The 17,798-nt window shown below is 51.3% G+C and overlaps 1 protein-coding gene across 1 annotated transcript; it reads left to right on the forward strand.

The window, feature by feature from the left end:
- The first annotated feature begins 1,495 nt into the window (after positions 1-1,495).
- LOC137305999 (glia maturation factor gamma-like) lies at positions 1,496-17,443 on the forward strand. Its single transcript, XM_067975007.1, has 7 exons — positions 1,496-1,817; positions 5,754-5,850; positions 7,330-7,379; positions 9,620-9,669; positions 11,795-11,877; positions 13,695-13,768; positions 17,167-17,443. The coding sequence occupies exons 1-7, from the start codon at positions 1,815-1,817 to the stop codon at positions 17,236-17,238; spliced, it is 429 nt and encodes a 142-aa protein (XP_067831108.1). The 5' UTR covers positions 1,496-1,814; the 3' UTR covers positions 17,239-17,443.
- The last annotated feature ends 355 nt before the right edge of the window (positions 17,444-17,798 follow it).

The raw sequence follows: 17,798 nt of genomic DNA on the forward strand, positions 1-17,798 counted from the left end.
TCCCCAGGTGTGGCCTCGGGAGATTCTGCGCTTTGCGAGAATTTGTTTTTCCTGGAACGTAATCGTGGAGAAAATTGAAATCGGGGGAGAAAGGTTTTGTGTAATTTGAGCGACGAAAGTGGAAAATAACCAATTAGAAAAGAGAAAAACACAGCGGCTTTAAAACATAACCAATCAGGAGGAAGCAAATTGAGCAAAAGTTGGTGTGTGACAACGTAGGTGACAGACTCCCAAGTGACAGATGGCAGAGATTTTATGTAAAAGATGTTGTAACTGGTGTGTATCACCTACTTTAAGGTGTGTTTGCTCTCCAGCTGATTTAATCAGTGCAGTAATTGTGCGCAGTGCCTCCTGCTGCATGTGTGAGTGACGTAGCTTACAACATGGTGCTCGACTGAAGAACATAAAGCAGATTCAGTGACCAACATGCTCCACGGACAGTGTCAAACCGTAGCCCAGTGGGAGATTTTCCGTCGGGTGCTGTATACCTGAGGCGTCAGCTCGAGATGATAAAACGGGAACACAGTTGAAAGCAGCTGGCTCCATCTGTCAGATGGGTGGCAGGGGAGAGCTGGTCTCGGTGCGAATCAGCGTTCTGCGGCCGCTCGAGTCAAGTGAAAGTGAAGAAATATAAGGAGAGACTTGCATTTTTACACAGTGAGGCACTTCATCTCCTCTCTCCGAAACATCTCAAATCACTTCGTATAAAATCAATTATAGAATCATACAGCACAGAAGGAGGCCATTCTGCCCATCGTGTCCGTGCCGGCTCTTTGAAAGAGCTATCCAATTAGCCCCACTCCCCCGCTCTTTCCCCTGTAGCCCTGCAAATTTTTCTTTTTCAAGTATTTATCCAATTCCCTTTTGAAAGTTACTATTGAATCTGCTCCCACCGCCCTTTCAGGCAGCGCGTTCCAGATCACAACAACTCGCTGCGTAAAAAAAAAATTCTCCTCATCTCCCCCCACCACCCGGTTTGGGGAATATTTGAGGAATATTGTCTCCCCAGAGTACAGCGGTGCAGCGTCCATTTTGCACAAAGCAAGATCCCACAAGCAGCAGTGAAATGAATCACCAGCTAATCTGTTTCTGGTGGTCTCAGTTGCGGGAGGAATATTGCCTGGGTCTTGGAAGTACAGCACTTAGATTATTAATAGAGGACGTCTCCTTTTTGCTGCACATACTGGGACAGAGCACGATTTAAGCAAATACAAAACAGATTTAAATGAGGAAGACCCTCTGGTCCAGTTGAAGGTGCTGGTCCAGAAGAGCAAGGCCGCTCCGCGTGACGAGCGGTCCTTTTATTTTTGCTTTCCAATCTGCTCTCCGGCTTCTCTCCCCTCGCCCCCCCTTCACCTGCTGGAGGTGCGACTCCAATTTTAAAACCCAAACAGCCCAAAAAAAAAGGGCACTGACTTTCTGATCATGACGTTGGATGGGCAGGAGTTCCGTTGAATTTCTTTGTAGCAACTCTGTGGTGAGCTGCACAGGATGTTGTGCGAGTTGGGCCTCCATCCAGCGCTTGCCGAGGAGGAGTAAGCCTCAGACACGGTCGCTAAACTGACATAATCCACGGGTGCCTGGAGAGTGGAGAGAGGGCAGACGCGGATCGATAAACAGTTTCGGGAGTTTGCCGTCGGAATTTTGTTTTTTGGAGGGAAAGTTGTTTTAAAGCAATTTTTGCAGCACGCATATCTGTTATCAGGATTATTGAGGAACTGACAGCTCGAACATCCTGTCACAAGACTAAGCGGACTGGGGTGGGGGGGTGAGTTTGAGCAACAAAGGCTGCAGAGAAGGGCTGAGGAGGAGAGATGGTAAGTGATTTGTATTTTCTAAATCGTTTCGATATCTCACCATTTTCTCACATATTTCGATATCAAGAGCAAGTGTGCCAGATATCACACCTGCCTCCTCACACTACTTCTGACACGACCCTTCAGAGGCTCGCTCTGGTTTCTTTTTGGACGACAACTAACTTCAGGCCGCTACTGCTTAATGTGATTCTTTTCACCCCTGCGCACTCTTGTGATGTGCAGAGGAGAGAAGGGGGAGAGGATCGTCCTTCCGGCAGGGATTGTGAGGGTAATTGGGAAAGCAACCTTGTGAATCCGTCGTCGTTCTCAAGATTTCTGCTTAGTCACTGCTGGCTGGGACAGTTGCAGAAAATGCAATAAGTGCAAATCAGACCCCCCTCGAGTCTTGTTCAATCCTAAACAAGATGCAGCTCCGTATTTTTAAATGGGTTTGTGATCTGCCCCACTGTTACTGATGATAAATTTCCCGCCCAATATTTCCCCGCTGCTCGAAGCTCTGGGTGTACTGACAGTAACTGGTTCTGTGTGGCTTGAGGGCAGTAAGTTCCTGATCAAGGGCTAGTATTGGTGAGCCCGTTCTAGTTGCTTCTCCGGCCCAATCCCAACAGCGGGGAACGGGTCGTTTGGCGGGTCCCACTCACCCTGCTGTTAGGACAGTTTGCAATAGGATTGCACAGTTTGCACTAGGAACATAGGAACAGGAGTAGGCCATTCAGCCCCTCGTGCCTGCTCCTCCATTTGATAAGATCATGGCTGATCTGTGATCTAACTCCATATACCCGCCTTTGGCCCATATCACTAGGATTTGCACAGTTTGCACTAGGATTGCACAGTTTGCACTAGGATTGCACCATCAGCTGCACATTGTTCACACCCGTGCAGAAAGACACAACGGATGCTGGGATAATAAATTTCAGGGAAGAGATGGGAGCAGGCTGCACAGTCCCCAACAACAACTTGCATTTATATAGCGCCTTTAACGTAGTAAAATGTCCCAAGGCCCTTCACAGGAGCGTAAATCAGACAAAAAAAATTGACACCGAGACAAAGAAGGAGATATTAGGACAGGCGACCAAAAGCTTGGTCGAAGAGGTAGGTTTTAAGGAGCGTCTTAAAGGAGGAGAGAGAGGCGGAGAGGTTTAGGGAGGGAATTCCAGAGCTCAGGGCCTAGGCAGCTGAAGGCACGGCCGCCAATGGTGGAGCGAAGGAACACGTTATAGCCGGAGAGTTTCACATGATGCATGGAGAACCAAAATAGAGAGGGAAACATAAATTCACCCCTCTCATGACTTTTCTCTTGTCCTCACCTCACTTCATCCTTGGGTAAGAAAGAAAGAGTTTGTATTTATATAATACTTTTCACATCCTCAGGACATCCCAAAGTGAATTACTTTTGAAGTGCAGTAACTGTTATTATGTAGGCAAATACAACAACCAATTTGTACACAGCAAGATCCCTCAAACAGCAACACGATGAATGGCCAGTTAATTTGCTTTTGGTTTAGGGAGGAATGTTGTCCCGGGCACCGGGAGAACTCTCTGCTCCTCTCCCAGGCTGTGAAAAACAGGTGTATTTCATGCCTTCTCCATGTGTTCAGTCTTCATTTGTGTTCTGAGATAGTGAGTGGTTGCTGGCTATTCAACTGTGGGGGCGTCGCAGCTCAGGCTAATCAACTCCTTACCTGACATCTCAAGCACACACATGCACACTCGCGCGCGCACACACACACACACACACAGACAAACAAACAGACACACACACACACACATACAGACGCGTGCACACACCCACACACACACAGGCACACACATATGCACAGACACACGTATACGCACACACAAACACGTACACACACGCAGACACACACGCACACAGACAGACACACACAGACACACGCACACACAAAGATACACACACACACACACACACACACAGACACACTGCATTTTGCAGCAGGGGCTAGTGATCAGGAGCAGGGACCCTGATGATTTTTTCTTCCTTCCAAACCCATGGATTCTGAGGCTAATTCTAGCACTCAGCTGAGATCCGCTAACTCGGCACAGACTGGGATCAAACATGGGATCCTCCTGGTCTGTACAGCTCAGTGTCACACTGCTTGATGCATTTATCAGCAGAACCATAGAAATAAGAAACAAAACAAATTTGAATTTTGAAATGATTTATTGAATATGGTGTCTGGGCCTGAGGCTGCAGGAGGATAGGGAAATGGGACAGGATTAGGCCGACCTGTGATAAACCTCCCCCCTCATGGTCTGTCATCGCTCACCGTGTGCGATGACCCTCAGCATTCTGGGCTCGGGAGGGGAGTCTTTTGCACCAACCAAGTGAGGGCAGGATTTGATGGTCAGAGCTGATGCCCACTAAGGTCGAATAGTCCGATAACGCCCATTGTCCAGGCTCACCCATGAATAATGGGTGAGTTCCCAGAGGGACCAACTGTCCAGAGACTTCTAAAATGTCAACTGAGACACCTGGTTTTTAAAAATGGCTCACTTTTCCTCTCTCCTGTGCCCTGTGAAGCGGATCCGTTCCATATTCGGGTTTCCTGTGAATTATCATCAACAGCGGAGGAAATGTCAGCCGTCAAGCACAGCCCTCTGCCCTCGGAACCTGCCGCGGGCCGACACACGCCGGCTTAACCAGCGAGGAGACGAGCGAGTGGCCCGCGTGCTTGGTTCTGTCCATTTATCGAGCGTGTTAATCCGCTGGATTGGCTGGGATGGAGCGGAGAGTGAGAGAGAGAGAGTTTGCCGCTCAGCCCCTCAACCCCCTGCAATCACACCCCTTGGAGCTTAACGTTTCAGCTTATGCGAATATTAAACCACGTCATTTAATGTTTTCACTCAGGTTTACCGAGTCCGTTTGTAGTCTACGCAGTCAGGGAACGTTTTCACATCCTCTTTCTTGTCGATTGTCTCGTTTCGGAACCCTCCCCGCGACAGTTTGCCCAGTCACTTCTTGTTCATGCCAAGTTTGTTTCTGTAATCCAGTTTTATTACCTCCCCCCCCCCCTGTTCTCGTCGGGGTACAGGGGCTAACAGGCCTCCGGCATCTCACCTCACTGCCCACTCTTCACGTGTGAGACCAGGCAGCCAGCGTTGGCTGCTATTCAACTGCAGGAGGATCGCGACTGAGCCTGAAACTGTCCCCACACACACTTCCCTGCAGGGGTTACATGGGGGTGGGGGGATCCCTGGCTGACTTTTCCCCTCTCTAGCCCTGGGGGCAAATTTTAATTTTTATTCTGATAAAGGAAAGACTTCCATTTCTATAACACCTTACGCAACTCCAGGAAGTCCCAAAGCACTTTACAGCCAACTTTTTGAAGTGTGGTCACTGTTGTAATGTGGGAAACGCGGCGGCCAATTTGCGCACAGCAAGATCCCACAAACAGCAATGAGATAAATGACCCGATAATCTGTTTTTTTAGTGACGTTGGTTGAGGGATGAATATTGGCCCCAGGGCACGGAGTGGGGGGAGAACTCCCCTTGCTCGTCATTGAGAACTGAAAACAGTTATCTAGATTTAACAAACCTCCTGGGTCGATACGTGGCTGGATAAAAATTCCAAAAACAAAGTAAATCCCGCCCCCCCCAGGGATTGAAGGCCCGTTGCCTCGGATGAGGATTCTGTCTGTTCCGCTGGTGGGGAGGGGGGGCAGAAGGTTAATGATCCCACAGCAGTGTTTGAAGAGCAAGGAGCATTGGCCAACACTCCTCATTTGGCCGACACTCAAAACTACAGGTCAACTTGTCGCTCGTCTTGTGGGATCTTGCTGTGCGTGGAGTATAGCCACCCTGAGGGAGAGGCCGTGCACCCCCCCCCCTCCCTCCCTCCTCTCCCCCCCACCCCCCCCCCCCCAATGCATTGCGGGTGACGCCGTGTGTCTTTGTGTTGCTGACTCTCCCTTTAGTCCGATTCGCTGGTTGTGTGTGACGTGGATCCCGAACTCCTGGAAAGGCTGAAGAAGTTTCGCTTCCGCAAAGAGACGACCAACGCCGCCATCGTCAGTGAGTAAGAGCGCCGGGCGCCGTGGCGACGAGGTCTCTGGGCGACGACGCCCCGCCCACCGCACTCCTCCTTGCACGCAGTGTCACGGCGGGAGGCCTCCCTCCGCAGCTCATGGTGGGGGGGGAGCGGGAATCAGTTTCCTCCGCTTTGTACCTGGGGGGTCAACAAAACAGAAGTTAAAGGGGGATGAGACCCCCGGTGCCGGGATTCCCTTCCCCCCACTCTCCCCGTTTGGAGCTTCCCCCCAGCCGTGCCCATAGAGGGGAAGGGGGGAACTGCTTACCTCCGCCCAAGGCGCACGCATTCTGGTCCTGTGCAAATGAGGCATGAGGGGTGTTAAGGGCAGTGCCCCTTAGGAAGGGCACATGGAGTTTGATGGGAGGGATTGGCAGCAAGGCCGTGGCGGCCAAGAAAGGTCGACCCCCTCCCCCTTCTCTGAGGGCAACAGGACGACCCTCGAGGATGGAGGACTTCTGGTTACTGTTTTTGGAAAGAGGTGGTGGTCACCATGGCTGCCACAGGCTTCTCGGTCCTCGGTTGTGGGTGATTCCCACCTCCCCTCCTTTCCCTGCTGGGCTCGGGGTACATCAGGCCCCAGGGTAATGACCTGACCCTGAAATCAGCCCTAAACCCTCCCCCCACCCCAGACAGGGAATGCCCCCAACCCCCTCATGTGAGCTCGTGCCCAGTAAGAGCCAAGTTGCCCAAACTCACCTCACCTCACCCACCCGCTGCCAAGACACTTCGATATCAAGTCCAAATTCAGAGGCACTTTTATAGCAAAGGGGAGCCATCGGCAGTACTTACGATGTTCCCGCTGCTTGCAGCATTTACGATGCTCTTGCCATTGGCAGCACTTATGATTCTCTTGCCACTGGCAGCACTTACGATGCTCTCACCGTTGGCAACAGTTACGATGCTCTCACCATTGGCAACACTTACGGTGCTCTCACCATTGGCAACACTTACGATGCTCTCACCGTTGGCAACACTTACGGTGCTCTCACCGTTGGCAACACTTACGATGCTCTCACCGTTGGCAACACTTACGGTGCACTCACCGTTGGCAACACTTACGGTGCTCTCGTAAAAATCCATATGGTTCACTAATGTCCTACAGGGAAGGAAACCTACCGTTCTTACCCGGTCTGGCCTATATGTGACTCCAGTCCCACACCGACGTGGTTGACTCTTAACCGCCCTCTGAAGTGGCCTCGCAAGCCTCTCGGTTATATCAAAACCCCAACAAAGAATAACAAGATCTTCACCGCACGGACCGCAGCGGTTCAAGAAGAAGGCCCTCCACCACCTTCTCAGGGCAACTAGAGATGGGCAATAAATGCCGGCCTTGCCAGCGACGCCCACATCCTGGGAATGAACTAAATTACATTGTGCAGTGCATTTCCCCACTGAGCCCCTCAGGGGAGCCTTTTACCTTTCCACAAATGTTAGCATTTCACTTGTCTCCTCTCTTCTAGTCAAAGTGGACAAAGTGAGCCAGAAGATGGTTTTGGAGGAAGAACATGAGGTGGGTGTCATAGAGTCATAGAGTCATAGAGTTATACAGCACGGATAGAGGCCCTTCGGCCCATCGTGTCCGCGCCGGCCATCAGCCCTGTCTACTCTAATCCCATATTCCAGCATTTGGTCCGTAGCCTTGTATGCTATGGACGAGTTAACGGCACAAATAACTACGTATGGGTATGATCTTGTGGCCATTACAGAAACATGGCTGCAGGGTGACAACGACTGGGAATTAAATATGCCAGGGTATTTAACAATCAGGAAGGACAGGCAGGAAGGAAGGGGAGGTGGGGTGGCTATGTTAATAAAGGAAGGAATCACTAATACAGATAAATGATATTGGGACAAAGCATCAAGATAATGAAACAGTTTGGGTGGAGATAAGGAATAATAAGGGGAAAAAAACACTAGTGGGCATAGTATATAGGCCTCCTAATAGTTGCAACTCTGCTGGAAGAAGTATTAATCAGGAAATAGTCGGGGCATGTAATAAGGGAACAGCTATAATTATGGGGGATTTTAATTATCATATTAACTGGACAAATCAAATTGGGCAGAGCAGCCTTGAGGAAGAGTTCATTGAGTGCATCAGGGATGGATTTCTTGAGCAGTATGTAACTGATCCTACAAGGGGGCAGGCAACCTTGGACCTGGTCCTGTGTAATGAGTCAGGATTAATTAATAATGTCCTAGTTAAGGATCCCCTTGGAACGAGCGACCACAACATGGTTGAATTCCATATCCAATTAGAGGGTGAGAAGGTTGATTCTCAAACAAGCGTACTGAGCTTGAATAAAGGAGACTATGATGGTATGAGAGCGGAATTGATTAAAGTGGACTGGGAAAATAGATTAAAGGGTAAGACAGTACATGAGCAGTGGTGTTCATTTAGGGAGTTATTTTACAACTTTCAAAATAAATATATTCCACTGAGGAAGTCTTGCAGCTTTATTACTGACAAGTTGTATAATGTACGGAACCTTAGACTGTGAGTGTAACCCTGGTGATGGTGATTTAAAAATTCTCATCCTTGTGTTCAAATCCCTCCATGGCCCTCCCCCCTCCCTGTCTCTGTAACCTCCTCCAGCCCTACAGCCCTCCGAGATCTCTGCGCTCCTCCAATTCTGGCCTCGTGTGCATCCCCCTCTCCCATCGCCCCATCATTGGCGGCCGTCCCTTCAGCTGCCTGGGCCCAAAGCTCTGGAATTCCCTCCCTAAACCTCTCCGCCTCTCTCTCCTCCTTAAAGACGCTCCTTAAAACCTACCTCTTTGACCAAGGTCACCTGCCCTAATATCTCCTTATGTGGCTCGGTGTCAAATTTTGTTTGATAATCGCTCCTGCGAAGCGCCTACATAAATGCAGGTTGTCATTGCTGTTGGTGATGGGTTTCTGCCTGAGTTACTCAGCCAACCTGGAAGAATGAGCAGGCCCCACAGTATGAAGGGACTGAGTTAGGACCCAAAGTGAGGGCTGTGAGTCCCAGTGGTGACATCGAGGTTTTGTCACTTCCAATTCAGTCTCCAACTGTTAGGCCAACACGGACATTTGGAAAGTGAACAGAAACTAAAAGACACTCAAAGTTTTCTTCCTTTCTGTCCTCTCCTGATGTCGCTGACTCTTCAGCTTGGCTCTAGTTGCCCTCTGTTAATGGCTGCTCTTCATGCGTGAGCCCAGACAGTAGGCGAGGAGTTGATATGCTCTCCTCCATGGGCTGGGGATCACCCGCACCCCAAGCCCCATCCGGCCCTCACCCCAATGCCACAAACACGCACTCTCCATCGGTGAGGGGGGAATCGGTCATTGAATGGTGCTGAACGCCTGGCTGATTCTCCTGCTCCCTGGCCCGCTGCAGCTGAAGTTAACTGCAGTGGGCCAAAGGCGGCTTTGACTGAGATCAGCTAAATCAGCACAGGCTGAGAATCAACCCTGGGATCTTCCTGATCTGTCGTGCTCAGTGCCACACCAAGTCGTCACCCACCGATCCTTGATGGAGCAGCAACTGGGCCGCAGGATTGTGCACGGATGGAACTCATTCCCTTAAAAGTGTGGCCATCAGTGGAGACAGTCACTGTGTGTACGATTGCAGTTACTGGTCCAGGCCGATGTTGTAAAGACGAATTGTGTACAGTGTCAGGGTGAGTGTTTGCACCAGTTAGGCACACAGGCCATGGATTTATCGCACATTTCATCTGTTCGTGAAGGGTCGCCTTCATTTATTAAACCTATTCGTTTTCCCTTTTTAGGATATTTCTCCGGATTCACTAAGGAGCGAACTACCAGAGAGGCAGCCTCGGTATCCTTTAGCAAAGAACCACCTTATCCCGTCCCAAAGCACTTCCCGCGCAATGAATTACTGGGGTGTGTTGCCACTGTTGCTGAACTGGAACCAGTTTCTGCTCATCACGATCCTACCATGAGACGAGTCACCAGTTAACCTAGAATCATAGAAAGGTTACAGCACGGAAGGAGGCCATTTGGCCCATCGAGTCCGCGCCGTCTCTGTGCAAGAGCAATCCAGCTAGTCCCACTCCCCCCGTAGCCCTGCAAATCTTTTTTCCTTTCAAGTACTTTTCCAGTTCCCTGTGGCACTGAGGCCAATTATAATCCCATAACATTGGCTCAGCCTGGGTCAGCACAGAACGTTTAAGAATAGGTTTGGTAGGTGATTGAAGGAAAGGGGGAATAAAGAGATGTGGGAACAGGGTGGGAAATGGGATTAGGATTACTGCTTGTGTGAAGGATAACCACCAACATGGACTGGCTGTATTATAATTTCTATTTAATTCTTTGTAATTCTAGTAAGGAGTCTTACAACACCAGGTTATAGTCCAACAGCTTTATTTAAAATCACAAGCTTTCGGAGGCTTCCTCCTTCGTCAGGTGACGAAGGAGGAAGCCTCCGAAAGCTTGTGATTTTAAATAAAGCTGCTGGACTATAACCTGGTGTTGTAAGACTCCTTACATTTGTCCACCCCAGTCCATCACCGGCATCTCCACATCATTGTAATTCGAGGACAGCGTTAAGTGTGAACCCCACTGTTGCCACGGTGACCAACGCACTGTGACCCATCCCTCACGTATGATATTTTGAGTCGCCTCTCGATCTTTGGGGACATTATCGGCACATTATAAAGGAGCAACAGTGCAGTTACTGAGCAGTCATCTATACCTTGTTCCAATGGCACCCCCCCGTGCCCGTTTGTGGTGCAACAGAGAAATGTGCAACGATGCCATTGGTCGTGTGGTATCTCTAAAAAGTTCAACCAGACTAAAGGCACCAATTCACAGTTCGCTCTTTGCAAACTTGTTGGAACCTTTCACCAGATGGCAGTGTCTCTTTACAAAGAGACACGTGAACGCTATCTGCTGCCTCATTGGGTCTAAAGCACGCTGTTCTTTCACTCCTCGGCCCTGGATTTGAAACCAGCCCCAGAATGACGAGACAAAACACTCCTTGCGCTGATTATAAAGACCCTCAGTGTTTGGGCATTTCTCAACCTTAGCTCAGCAGGTGCGGGACAAAGGCGCAGGGTGGTTCTGAGTTAGGAACAGATTAGCAACCTCGCTGACAGGACACAAAGGACAGCTGGTGTGGTCAAGGGATAAAATGTCACACTGTTCAGTTAGGGCACTCTGAGGCGCATTGTAGAGGGAGCGAATGTCTGGTGCTATTTCCCTCAAACTGCAGCACCAAAGCAGCGCAGTTAATTATCTCATTGCTGGTGGCAAATTTACTGTCCTGTTTGTCTGCATAACAGTGCCCAGACTTCAAAATTAATTAATTGGCTGTGAAACACTTTGGGTGTCTTGGGAATGTGTACAAGTTATTACTTCCCTTTCATTATTGATTATTCTCCATTATTTTTTTTATTCGTTCACGGGATGTGGGCGTCGCTGGCGAGGCCGGCATTTATTGCCCATCCCTAATTGCCCTTGAGAAGGTGGTGGTGAGCCGCCTTCTTGAACCGCTGCAGTCCGTGTGGTGAAGGTTCTCCCACAGTGTTGTTAGGAAGGGAGTTCCAGGATTTTGACCCAGCGACGATGAAGGAACGGCCGATATATTTCCAAGTCGGGATGGTGTGTGACTTGGAGGGGAACGTGCAGGTGGTGTTGTTCCCATGTGCCTGCTGCTCTTGTCCTTCTAGGTGGTAGAGGTCGCGGGTTTGGGAGGTGCTGTCGAAGAAGCCTTGGCGAGTTGCTGCAGTGCATCCTGTGGATGGTACACACTGCAGCCACTGTGCGCCGCTGATGAAGGGAGTGAATGTTTAGGGTGGTGGATGGGGTGCCAATCAAGTGGGCTGCCTTGATTAACCTTATTATTATTGGTTATTCCCAATTATTATTAATCATCCCCATTATCATTAATTATTTTTTTATAACCGGAGACGTATATATTTCTTCCTTGATAAACTGATCAGGTTTATAGTTTACAGCTATAAGTACGTGCATCATGACAAGAGAGTGTCGTACCCCATGTGCTTGATTTTCAGCAGCCCGCAGGGTAAGTACACGGATCTGTGATCAAAGAGCCTGGGCGACTGTCTGACCGATCTCTCTTGTTTCCAATGATAAATCAGTTGATGCTTTTTGCCATTGTTTTATGGGAAGTTGTGCCCGGCCTCTTATACGCTCATTTTAAATGGGTGGACTCTAGGCCGGGCTTCCTGTCCAGAGAGAATACTCACAACACAGGTCACGTTACCTGTGAGGAGCCTCACCCACCCATCAGGAAACCGTGGGCATCACGGCCAAACTTCTCCATCCATCACATCGTGGGCGGCACATCCGCCATTTCCCAATACCCATGTCTGGTTGGCGAGGCTCCTCGTAGGTAGCTCGTAAAATCACTGCCCACCATCCGCTGGCTCATAAGGAGATGCCTTTCATTGTATTTTAAGGAAACTATGCATGGAGGTACGGGAAGGTGTAATTGTTGGATCATTGGGCTGCCCTAAGGAGCCAGAGTTTGCAGTCCGGCAGTTCTCTTGTCGCTGTTCAGCTATCCTGCCGCAGGACCCGTGGGAGTTTGGTGTCTCGTAAAACTTTGCATGAATGGTGTTGGTCCAAAGTAAAAGTGTAATATTACAAAGAACTGTCTTTCTTCCCTAAAGTCCTGCATCTTGCTGGGGTTTAGATAGCTGGATAGGCGGGGCCCTCTGGTAACATGTCCAAGTGGCCAAACTCCAAGTATGAGCCCTGACATTGTGCGTCACTGGGTGATTTGACCAGAAAGGTTTGGGAAGGGAATTCCAGAGCTTGGGGACGAGGCAGCTGAAGGAACGGCCGCCAACGGAGGGGCGAAGGAATTCGGAGGGACGCAGAGCTGTATGAGGGTCGTAGTGCTGGAGAAGATTTCAGAGATAAGGAGAGATGAGGCCATAGAGGGATTTGAACACAAGGATGAGAATTTTAAATTTGAGGCGTTGGGGAACCGGGAGCCAATGTAGGTCAGCGAGCACAGGGGGTGATGGGTGAACGGGACCTGGTGCGAGTTAGGATACGGGCAGCAGAGTTTTGGATGAGCTCAAGTTTATGGAGAGTGGAAGATGGGAGGCCGGCCAGGAGAGCATTGGAATAGTCAAGTCTGGAGGTGACAAGAGCATGGATGAGGGTTTCAGCTGCAGATGAGCTGGAAGATGGACTCATCGCAAGTCATGGTGGCGGCAGCCTGATTGACTCTAGCCCTGAGAAGGTTTGGGTGGCATTAACGTTGGGTGGTTTAAAGGATGGCCTGCAGTTACCTCCAGAGACCATGTAAGCTCCTGTATATGTACAGTACACGTCAGGAAAAGGATGGGGATTCATTGATGCCTAGAGCTGTACCGAGCTCAGGATTACTCACATTGTAAGTTCCTGGTCTCAGTCATGGCCAAGGAGAGGGGCAGAGCAACAGTTAGTCCCTTTCCCACAGAGACCAATGGGAGCTTAAGAGTTGAGTCACTGCCCTGCTGGATCAGGGGCTGAGGGAGGGAGAGGGGCAGGGGGAGGGAGGGGCCGAGGGGGGGGGGGGGAGGTGGGAAGGGGGAAGGAGGAGGGAGGAGGAGGGGGTAGGGAGGGAGGAGGAGGGGAGGGAAGGGCTGAGGGAGGAGGGAGGGGGTGGGAGGAGGGAGAGGGAGGGAGGGGGCGGGGCCGAAGGGAAGTGGGAGGGGCCACCCTTATCATTCATTGTGTAGAATGGTGCATAGAATGAAAATGGTCATTGCGTGACCCTAATAGTGACCCTTACATTCTCCACATGTGTCTGATTTGACTCATTGTTCACGGCTCCTTGATATCGACCTGACGCTCCCAGCCGACCGATCTCCCCTTTGGTTGCAGGATGTAATCCCCAACAGCAGATGATGTACGCCGGGAGTAAAAACAGACTGGTGCAAATCGGAGAGCTCACCAAGGTACGTACATCTCAGGAACAAGTGCCCTTCAATAGGCCTCTCAGTATCATTTGTTATTAAATGCTCCTCCTTTTCTCCTCCTCTCCTCTGTACCACCCGACAGTCCCATTCTCCCCCCGACCGTCCCATTCTCCCCCCCGACCCCATCCCATTCTCCCCCCGACCATCCCATTCTCCCCCCGACCATCCCGTTCTCCCCCGACCATCCCATTCTCCCCCCGACCATCCCCTTCTTCCCCGACCATCCCATTCTCCCCGACCATCCCATTCTCCCCCCGACCATCCCGTTCTCCCCCGACCATCCCATTCTCCCCCCGACCATCCCATTCTCCCCCGACCATCCCATTCTCCCCCCCGACCGTCCCATTCTCCCCCCCGACCATCCCCTTCTCCCCCGACCATCCCATTCTCCCCCCGACCATCCCCTTCTCCCCCGACCATCCCATTCTTCCCCCGACCGTCCCATTCTCCCCCCGACCGTCCCATTCTCCCCCCGACCATCCCATTCTCCCCCCCGACCGTCCCATTCTCCCCCCGACCATCCCCTTCTCCCCCGACCATCCCATTCTCCCCCCGACCATCCCCTTCTCCCCCCAACCATCCCGTTCTCCCCCCCGACCGTCCCGTTCTCCCCCCGACCATCCCCTTCTCCCCCGACCATCCCATTCTCCCCCCCGACCGTCCCGTTCTCCCCCCAACCATCCCGTTCTCCCCCCCGACCGTCCCGTTCTCCCCCGACCATCCCCTTCTCCCCCGACCATCCCATTCTCCCCCCCGACCGTCCCGTTCTCCCCCCGTACCGTCCCCTTACGTACCGTCCCCTTCTCCCCCGACCATCCCGTTCTCCCCCCCGACCATCCCGTTCTCCCCCCGACCATCCCGTTCTCCCCCCGACCATCCCGTTCTCCCCCCGACCATCCCGTTCTCCCCCGGACCATCCCGTTCTCCCCCGGACCATCCCGTTCTCCCCCCGACCATCCCCGTTCTCCCCCCGACCATCCCATTCTCCCCCGACCGTTCCCTTCTCCCCCGACCATCCCATTCTCCCCCCGACCGTCCCATTCTCCCCCCGACCATCCCCTTCTCCCCCCAACCAACCCATTCTCCCCCCCGACCGTCCCGTTCTCCCCCCCGACCGTCCTGTTCTCCCCCCGTACCGTCCCATTCTCCCCCCCGACCGTCCCGTTCTCCCCCCGACCGTCCCGTTCTCCCCCCCGACCATCCCCTTCTCCCCCGACCGTCCCATTCTCCCCCGACCGTCCCATTCTCCCCCCGACCATCCCCTTCTCCCCCCGACCATCCCCTTCTCCCCCCGACCATCCCGTTCTCCCCCCGACCGTCCCATTCTCCCCCCCGACCATCCCATTCTCCCCCCCGACCATCCCCTTCTCCCCCCGACCATCCCATTCTCCCCCCCGACCAACCCGTTCTCCCCCCAACGATCCCGTTCTCCCCCCCGACCATCCCGTTCTCCCCCCCGACCATCCCATTCTCCCCCCAACCATCCCATTCTCCCCCCGACCATCCCATTCTCTCCCGACGATTCCATTGTCCCCCGACCATCCCTTTCTCCCCCCGACCATCCCATTCTCCCCCCGACCGTCCCATTCTCCTCCCGACCATCCCTTTCTCCCCCGACCATCCCATTCTCCCCCCGACCATCCCATTCTCCTCCCGACCATCCCTTTCTCCCCCGACCATCCCATTCTCCCCCCCGACCATCCCATTCTCCCCCGATGCCCACTTTCAGTGATGGTCATTGGATATCAATCAGGAGTATGAGCCTGGGCCCATTTTCCCTACCATAACCCGAGGGTTTGGATTGTAGCATTCCTCCCCCTACTAATGCTGTTCCACCTGAGATCAGCGAACTCACACAGAGCAGGGGATCAAATCGGGCACCTTCCTGGACAATAAGGCCAGAGACAAACAATATCTCTGAATCATTAGAACAATTCACAAGTGTCAGACAGAGGGATGCTGCATTGTTGGAGATGCCGTCCTTCAGATGCAATGTTCCTGAGGCCCTTGGTCTGGTGGTTCAGTTAGACATGACACCACTTGAAGGAGAACCGGGAGTTCTCCTGGTGCCCTGGTCAACCTTCCCCCTCAGTGAACACCACCAAACAGTCCTGTTTGTGGGATCTTGCTGTGTGTCCACATAACAACAGTCACTGAGCTTCAAAGTAGTTCACTTTGTGTGAAGCGCGTTGGGATGTTTCTGGGAATGCGATAGGGTCTGTACGATTTCCAAAGGTTTCCTACCCTGGAATGGGAATGTATACCAGGACTTCAGAGGAAAGGATAGAGGAGACTGCCGAGGACCCATTGGACTTTTTAAAATGAATGTTGCTGGATTCTTTAGCATTTTGATTTGCGCAGTGACCCTGTGCTGACCTGGAAATGTCAGGGTTTGAACTCATTTTAATTCCTTGTAAATGTCAAAACTGGGGCATTATTAGGAGTGGAGCAAAACAAATTGTGTCCATTATTACTGGGAATCTGCAAAAACTTCAGTGATATCTGAACCAGGCTCTGTACTGCTTTAAATCTCACGTACTCCTCTACTTCATCCAGTCCCCTCTCCTCTCAAAATCAGCGAACTCGCACAGAGCAGGGAATCAATGTCAGCACCTTATCACCATCATTAGAAGGACTAAGCAACTGAAAACATGCAGACATCTACTGTGTTGATTTTCAAATGTCCCTCTGCATGTCGCACGTTCTCCGTATCCCTTGCAGATCCGGGACCTCACCCCAGGCGACTGTTCCCGAGGTTGGAATATTGACAGGGGTCACTCAAGCATTGCAGTAGAGCCTTCCCTTGAAGTGTGCTCTCACTCCATGCATATCCATCTGTATTGGCGATCCATCTCTCTATTCCCAACTAAATCAGCACAGATTAAAGGATCCAACCTGGCACGGACTGGTCTGTACCTCTCGGTGCTACACCAGATGGCACCCTCGCCCATTGAACCCAGAACCCTACCCTCTCCAAACCCCTTTAAGGGATATGGGCCAAAGGCGGGTATACGGAGTTAGATCACAGATCAGCCATGATCTTATCAAATGGCGGAGCGGGCTCGAGGGGCTGAATGGCCTACTCCCGTTCCTATGTTCCTAAATCCTCAGGGATTCTCTGCTGTTCACTCGAGCATCCCAGTCTCCAAAATAATCCTGTCATGGTCCAGGAAAAATGAAACGGTTCTTGTTGACAAGAGACGAGGCAATTAAAGCTTTCGCCTTTTTACGCTTCCCCAATTGAGAATCGGCTTTAGCTTCGTAATATCAGTGCGGGGCCAGCTGTGACTTTCTAAGAGTTTGATAAGGAAGGTATCTGTGTGCAGATGGTCCTCTCACGCCCCCCCCCCCATTATGTCCCACACTTCGAAAAACAGGTGTTTGAGATTCGGAACATTGATGAACTGACTGAGGATTGGTTGCGTGAGAAGCTGTCGTTCTTCCGCTGATGATCCATTTCCTGCCTCGGCCCTTTAAGATATAAAGCTGTTTCATCCAGGAAATTTCATTTGGTCCACCGAGGGATGTTGAACAAATTTTACTTTTTTTATGTCGGATTTTTATAACGTATAAATAAATGAAAGCATCAAAGTGTTAGTGATGTTCAGACTGTACTTCAATGGTCGCTATTAAAATGTTGATTTTCAACTTACAGTCATTTTTTTAATGAAGTTTTCCCTCTGCCTGATGGCTGTAACGTCCCTGCGTGAAATGAGTTTGGCCAGCTCCCAGCCCAGCTCCCAGTGTGCGCAGTCCCACAGCACAAGATGCCTCTTACGCTGGCACTAAGTTGCTCATCTCACTCAGAGAGGCCGCGGGATGGCTGGCATGGATAATGGAAAAATGTCACAATGGGTAAGTAGAGGGGCACTTGTGTGGGGGCATTGTCTCTAACCCGTGTTGAACCCACCCTGGGAGTGTTTGACGGGACAGTGCAGAGGGAGCTTTACTCTGTATCTAACCTGTGCTGTACCTGCCCTGGGCGTGTTTGATGGGACAGTGTAGAGGG

The sequence above is a fragment of the Heptranchias perlo genome, chromosome 41 (assembly GCF_035084215.1).
Source record: "Heptranchias perlo isolate sHepPer1 chromosome 41, sHepPer1.hap1, whole genome shotgun sequence".
NCBI classification, from domain to species: Eukaryota; Metazoa; Chordata; class Chondrichthyes; order Hexanchiformes; family Hexanchidae; genus Heptranchias; species Heptranchias perlo.